This window comes from Oryzias melastigma, linkage group LG19 (genome assembly GCF_002922805.2).
Source record: "Oryzias melastigma strain HK-1 linkage group LG19, ASM292280v2, whole genome shotgun sequence".
Lineage (NCBI taxonomy): Eukaryota > Metazoa > Chordata > Actinopteri > Beloniformes > Adrianichthyidae > Oryzias > Oryzias melastigma.
In genome coordinates, this window is record NC_050530.1 from 3,020,536 (window position 1) to 3,028,127 (window position 7,592).

At 37.1% G+C, this 7,592-nt stretch overlaps 1 protein-coding gene across 1 annotated transcript in view; it reads left to right on the forward strand.

Annotated features, from left to right (window-relative positions):
- The window catches only part of LOC112154378 (myoferlin), a gene marked incomplete in the record, with an annotated part of 59,532 nt that overhangs the window by 7,408 nt on the left and 44,532 nt on the right, over nt 1-7,592 (forward strand). The window contains 3 exon segments of the mRNA XM_036217190.1: nt 6,912-7,020; nt 7,095-7,188; nt 7,256-7,419. Of these exon segments, the coding sequence (XP_036073083.1) occupies nt 6,912-7,020; nt 7,095-7,188; nt 7,256-7,419 (367 nt within the window).

Below are 7,592 nucleotides of genomic sequence, written 5' to 3' on the forward strand. Positions count from 1 at the left end.
CACTGGAACTTGCTAGCATTCTACAGTGCAGCTCGCTAGCATGCTACAGCAGAGCTCGTTTACCTGCTACAGTGGAGCTCACTAGCTTGATAGAGTGGAGCTCGCTAGCTTGATAGAGTGGAGCTCGCTAGCTTGCTACAGCAGAACTTGCTAGCTTGGTCTAGAATATCTCACTAGCATGGTACAGAGGAGCTTGCTAGCATGTTACAGCAGAGCTTATTAGTGTTCTACAGTGGAGCTCACTAGCTTGCTACAGTGGAAATTGCTAGCATTCTACAATGGAGCTTGTTAGCTTGCCACAGATGATCTCACTAGTATGCTATAGAGGAGATTGCTAGCATGTTACAGCAGAGCTTGCTAGCTTTCAACAGCAGAAATTGCAAGGATGCTACAGTGGAGCTCACTAGCTTCTACAGGATAAATTGCTAGCATCCTACAGCGGTGCTCACTAGCATACTACAGCAGAGCTTGCTAGCTTGCTATAGAATATCTCACTAGCATGTTACAGCAGAGCTTATTAGTGTTCTACAGTGGAGCTTGCTAGCTTGCTACAGTGGAAATTGCTAGCGTTCTACGGTGGGGCTTGCCACAGAAGATCTCACTAGTATGCTATGGTGGAGCTCGCTAGCTCGATACAGAGGAGCTTGCTAGCATGTTACAGCAGAGCTTATTTGCATGCAACAGTGGAGTTTGCTAGCTTTCTACTGCATAAATTGCTAGCATGCTACAGTGGAGCTTGCTAGCTTGCTACAGTGAATATTGCTAGCGTTCTACAGTGGGGCTTGCCACAGAAGATCTCACTAGCATGCTACAGTGGAGCTTGCTAGCATACTACAGCAGAGCTCGCTAGCTTTCTCTAGAAGATGTCACTAGCAGAAGAGAGGAGCTTGCTAGCTTACTACAGTGGAAATTGCTCCAGTGGAGCTTACTATCTTGCTATAGAAGATCTCACTAGGATGTTACAGAGGACCCACTTGGCCTCGCCGAGAATCCTTAAATCTTTTCCGTGGTGGACAGCAGAAGGGAGGACCCCCCTTAACATGCCTCAGTGAAAATTAACAGGATCATAAATTAACTTCCAATCTATGATCTCATTCTGAAAAATCGCTTCTTTATTTATTCTCTTTCAAATAACCTGCAGCTTTAGAAGGACACTGAATATCTTAAACGTCTGAAATGTTTTGTTTGGATAGAAGTTCCTTAAAATGTAACTAGGGAAGTTTTTCTCATGTTCCCGTCGCATGAACTGAGTCACATTTGTCCCTGACTTAAAATGAGCCATTCAGTATAGAATTAATCACAGCATCTTAAACAGTCATGTGACGTTAATGGACAAATAAGGGATTTTTTTGTACTCTGAGCTCACGCCAATTAAAAAAAACTGCAGATCTGTAGTCTAGTCACAGAATGTGATTAATTTTTTATTGAACATAAAGAGGAAATCATTTGTGGGCATGAAGGGAAGAAACAGAATCTATTTAAAGACAGGAACTAAAGAAAATACAGTATTTTTGTTTAGATTTTAACATTTTGTTGAAGAAGGGCAGCAAGACCTAAAGCAACAATAACTTACTGTTCTGTATTCAAGTGTTTGGCCATTCTTTGCATAGAAATAAGAAATTCTTAAAGACCCACTCCAATGAAAATTATATTTTTTACATTTTTCTAAAAATGGAGGACACATATAAAGAAAATTATTGAGCTTGAAGTCGATTTCTGAGGATTCTGTAGGTTCATTTGGCTTTTAAGCTGTTTTTGGTCATTTTTTGAGTTGCCTCATCAGCCACTAATGTTCACGTTTATCATCCACATCTGTTTTCAATTCTGGTTTTCAGTTCTTCATTGTTAGATCCTCTGTTCTGCTTTCTGGTTGATTGATTAAGTGTCTTAGTTTCTGCTATTAAGGATATGTTCCAAATGGAAAGATATTGTGGACTAGGTTAACTGGACATAAATACTTTTTCCAAAAAATGAGGAGAGTTCAGTCTGCCAAAGACCTTACTAACTAAGGGAGGTGGAGGCTCCCAAAAGAACACAAACCATAAATCTTGTGTAATGCAGCTCATAAACACTCGTGTAACCTCTTCAGCCCAAGGATACGTCACTTAAAACCAGAGAGAAGGCCTCCACCTTAAACATGACATCTTTTTTAGACTTATTTAATGCGCAGGGGCAGTAGCTCATAAGAAATTCCAGGAACTGTGTCATTCGTCTGAGCATTTTCTAGCATCAGGTTTTCTGATCCAATGTGATCTGAGTTAAGAAATATTCAGAAATTGAGTTTTAATAATAAATAATTTTAGGACCTCTACTATGAGAATGAATATGTTAAAAACACAAAGACTATATTCATTAAAGTGGATCTGTAAAGAAGTTGAAGTTTGCTCAATCCAAAATGTTCAGCTAATAGCTAAAAACATTTGCTAGAGCAATTAGCTTAAAGTTAAGCAATATCGTATATATGTATATAGAAAATCTTTAATTAGCTCAACAAGCTAGCATAATGCAATGGCTAAATATCAAAATTGCAAAAAATATATATAAATTAGCCAAAACAACTAGCATATTGCTAAAATGTTAGCTAAAGATAAAATTAGCCAAAAAAACCTAAATAGATGCCAAATTAGCCAAATAAGCTAGCATGAGCGAGCCTCAACATCTCCCAACGACCAAATTCCACAACCAAAGACAAACTAAAAAACTTCAACACAAGAAAATCCACATAGCCAGGCGCTTCTCCCAAGTGTTGGGGATTTGGGCATCTGGGATCTGTCCTTTTGGGGAGGGGTACTGTGAAGATTCTACGGGTTTGTTTGATTTTTAAGTTGTTTTTGGTCCCCCATCAGTCATCGACAGCTGTTTTCATTTCTGTGAATTGTCCCGAGACTGTACATTATACTATAGGTGTCTAGTTTTCACTTCTTCAAGGTCAGGTGATCTGTTCTGCTTTGCCACCCTTTTTGTTTCCGCCACGGTTTTTGTCATGTTCTGCTTGATTTATGAAATGTTTTAGTTTCTGCCACAAATTCTGGTCTCCTGCATTATAGGTCCAACAGCATATTATCGGTGCAACAGAAATGTAGAGCAATATTGAAGCTATCCACTCCAGCCACACAGTTTTGAGCCACATTCCATGGTGAATTCCATTGCGTGGCAATCTAAATATATATATGTTTTTTGGCAAATTCAGCAGGTGGCTGAGTTTTAAGAAAAATTTACAATGTTTCCTACAAATTTACGGCAGCTGAATGATTTTTGGAAAGTGGCCGCCCGGGTACATTTGGGCGTCGCGCGGTGGGAGTCCAGTGACATGCAGGTGTAAGGAAGGCAGCGGCGTGATACTGACTGATAAGAGGATCTCCAGGGTCCCCAAAATCATCTTAATGACTGATTTCAGACTGGCACCTAAAGCCACCCCCTGCCCCTGTGCTGCCATCCCACTGCCACTGTCCAATTGTTAAAAAACATACTCCAGAATGGGGCGTATTCAACACATTTTCTTCATCACAAACATTTTTTTTTGTATGGTCCTGATTCACAATGATTTGAATGAAGAAATGACCAGAAAGGCAATTTTGAGCTTATTTACATCAGAAAAATCCCACAAGAACATGCTAAAAATTATTGAGTTTCTTTAAGAAAGACAGAAACAAGTTTAAAAGTGATAATGCTACTGTGAATGTTTTTTGCTGAAAATGGTGACAGAATTTACTTTGCTATAGGGATTTTCTGTAAATGCAAAAACTATTCGCAGAATGTTCAATTTGCTAAAAGACTGGAAATTTTGCTAAAGCAACTAAAAAAGTAATTGTAGTAAAATTGCTTAAAAACCTCAAATACTTAATAATTTTGCAGTAGTGTTGCTTAAATTCTAGCTAAACTCCAAAATAGCCTAAGATTCCTCAGTAAACTAAATTAGTCAAAAACTGCTGCTGAATTATTAGCTAAACTCTAAATTAGCCTTTAAAAACTTCAGTAGATAACAATTCAGCCAAAAATGCTAGCATGTTGCTAAAATATTAGCTAAACTCCAAATTAGCATATAAAAACCTATGTACGAACAAAATTAGCTAAAAAGCTAGCACATTGCTAGCTAAACTCCAAAACAGCCTAAAATTCCTTAGTAAACTAAATGAGTCAAAAACGTTAGCTGTTGCTAAAATGGAAGCTAAACTCTATTAGCCTTAGATAACAAATTAGCCAAAAATGTTAGCATGTTGCTAAAATGGAAGCTAAACTCTATTAGCCTTAGATAACAAATTAGCCAAAAATGTTAGAATGTTGCTACAATATTAGCTAAACTCCAAACTAGGATATTAATAAAAATGAAACTTCAGTAGTTGCCAAATAAGACAAAAAAGTTAGCACATTGCTTAAATACTAGCTAAACTCCAAAACAGCCTAAAATGCCTTAGTAAAGTAAATGAGTCAAAAACGTTAGCATGTTGCTAAAATGGAAGCTAAACTCTATTAGCCTTAGTTATACCATGGTCTGGGTGAATACTCGATTCTGATTGGCTGCTGGGTGTGCATTAAAAAGTGATAATGCACAGTAATAACGCACACCTAAAAAAGAAGTTCCGGTCACACAGACCAAACGTTCGATATCACTGCGCAGGCTTCTTTAAAACACGTTTTTCCTTCATCGTCTGGACAAAACAAGCAGTAATGGATGAACTTTCTCTCTGAACTGATGCTTTATTCAACTTATTGTAGCGACCAGCATTTATATTCCTCTCCTTTTGTAAGGTAAATTAATATTGACAAATTGGTTATTCTCCTTCTAATAAAACACCACTCGACATGAAAGGTGTAGTCTTCTGTTTCACCACAAGAGGGAGTTTCTCATTTTAGAGCAGCTCAGAAGAACGAACCTGCCGTGAAATGAAACACAGACAGAAGCTGAATATGTTCTAGCTGCTCACTGAAGGATTAACGTCAGAAAAAGAAGAAAAATATCCTAGTTTGTCCTGGTCTTTCTTTCAAAACAGCGACACTTTACCGCTGCAGTTGAGGTCTAACGGCTTCCGGCTTCATGCCGTGTTCCTTGTCACCGTGACAACAAACCGCATCACGGATCAAATAGTCCGCTTTTTGTGAAAAAATGAGCTAAACCAAAGAAATAACAAGAATAAAGTACTAAATATTGATTAAATATTTATTTATTTTGTAAATGACCATGGTATAAGCGGGATAATACCCTCCGAAGAGTGCATTATGAGAAATTAACGCACTTCACGGAGGCCTAAACCGTCCTCCGCTTCGCGTCGGATGGTTTAGGCCTCCGCGTCGTGCGTTAATTTCTCATAACGCACGCTTCGTCGGGTATTATCCCTTACATAACAAATTAGTCAAAAACGTTAGCATGTTGCTGAAATGGAAGCTAAACTCTAAATCAGCCTTAAAAACCCAAGATAGCAAATTAGCCAAAAACGTTAGCATGTTGCTAAAATATTAGCTAAACTCAATCTTTTTTAATTACTATAAAAAAATTAAAATATAATCCATAGAATTATTTAAAGACTTGTTGCTAATCAACTTCAAATTTTGAAGTTTGAAGAGTTTTATTTGAATTTCCTCTGGTGAATATTTTGTTCTATATTTCAAAAACTTTACAAAGTTTATGAATACAAAAAATACAATCAGTAATGTCCTGAACAAGCTGAACGTTTTGATATTCAGATTGCTAAAAGTGTGAGTTTTTACATGCTAAAAAATGTACGGAAAGTAGCAGGAGAATCACTATATTGTGATTCCTCAAACAAAGCAAAGAGCAGAGAGAGAGCAGAAGTCTGCTAGCAGTTTTTTTCAGTTTTTCGTTTGCAATTTAGAGTAAATAGTGAGCGTTTGAGTCTTATCGGGATCTGGTCAAGACTAAAAGTGCAGGAATGCAAAAGTTATCTGAGAATCCAGGGCCAATTATGCTTCAGTCTTTGCTTACAAATATTTTAACAAGCAGATTTTTTGATAAAATCCTGTAAACACTGATAGCTGCGCTATTTATAGAAATGTTCCTAACGACTAAAGGGGCATTTTGTCCTTTCTTCTTTCTGTTCATTAATTTATTCTACCAAACCAATAATTCATCCGTTTAAGGTTTTTGGAAAAACTGGAAGCAACTTTTATTTTGCAATATTTTGTACTGGGAAATTGCAACATTTTTGAAAATACAAAATATATGGGTATTTCCAGGATTAAATCACTGCATTTTTATATCTTTAATTCTTAAATAATTTTAATTTTTAATAAGTTGCCTAGAATTTATAAAACATTTACAGCAGAGACTAATTTCGTGAAGCACAAAGAGCCAAAATAGTCTGTAAACATGTTTAGATGGAAGCTAAATTGCCACATATTTGTGGTCCATCCGCCCCCTCAGAACTCCAACTCATGTAGAGAAAGGACTGATGCACATACAAAATCACTGCATTGCAGTTAAATATCCCCCAAGTTCTTGGTGTTTATAGGTTTTCAGAGTCACACACGTGCTGCAGGAAGGTTATCAAAGCATCAGCTGTGTATTCAGACGTGTGTGTTTTGACTCACCAGGCGGATTTGTTTGAACAGCGGGGCATGTTAGCTCTTGGTGGAGGCCCTTTTTGTGCTTCCATTATTGTACCAATCTTTCATCTACACTGTAAAAAGTTAAAGGTTGGATTAATTTATAAGAAGTTCTGAAATTTGTTGTATTTAAAAATATTGTTTTTTATGGTATTAAAAATTTGAGTTGATGATTTACCCAACTAATTTACAAAAATTAATATTTTTAATGTAACAATTATTAATTGTTCCAATGTTTCACTTTTTACAGTGTAGCTATTATCAAGCTGCCTGAGCAGGCCCGTAAAATGAGCTTTTCCTATATGTTATGAACATATATTAATGGTTTTAAATTGATTTATATTTTTCAGACTTATTGGTTCAGCCAAAATCCCGTTGAGAGATCTCGCCTCCGGTCAATTGAGATCCCTGCCGTCGAAAAATGTTCCTTTGCTTGGTGAAAATGGGCAGAATATTGGGGTAGGAATCTTTTTTTTTTTTTTTTAAATAAAGCTTTTTGTACAGAAAAAATAAGCTTTTTTACTTTCTTCAAGGCTACTATCAATCTCGTGGTGGCCTACGACCCTCCAGCAAATGCTGCGCCAAACCCCAACAATCCTCCAGCCGGGGATGCGACCGTAGATGGAGGTGGGCTTTAATCATTATGTTTTTAAACCAACATGTGTTTGATTTCTGGTTGGTTTTGTGATATCAGGTGAAGCTGGAAGTGATGAGAATGAAGGCGAGACGACCACAGATTTGGGTCAAAGCGGCTCTGCCGGAGTCTCCTTACCAAAAAAAACGTCCGCCAATGTTCGCCAGCGGCTGACGAGAGGACAGAGTCGCCATCGACTCGCCAATAAGCCTCAAGACTTCCAGGTCAGTTTTGATCAAATCTACAGATTAAATGTTGAGACATATTTTCATGAGCTTTATATAAAATATCATGTTGTTTACAAGGACTTTTTGATACAGTTTGGTAAAATATCTTTATAGGTCCATTTGCCACAAGAAGCATAAATAGATAAAAGACTTAAGAATATAAAAATAAA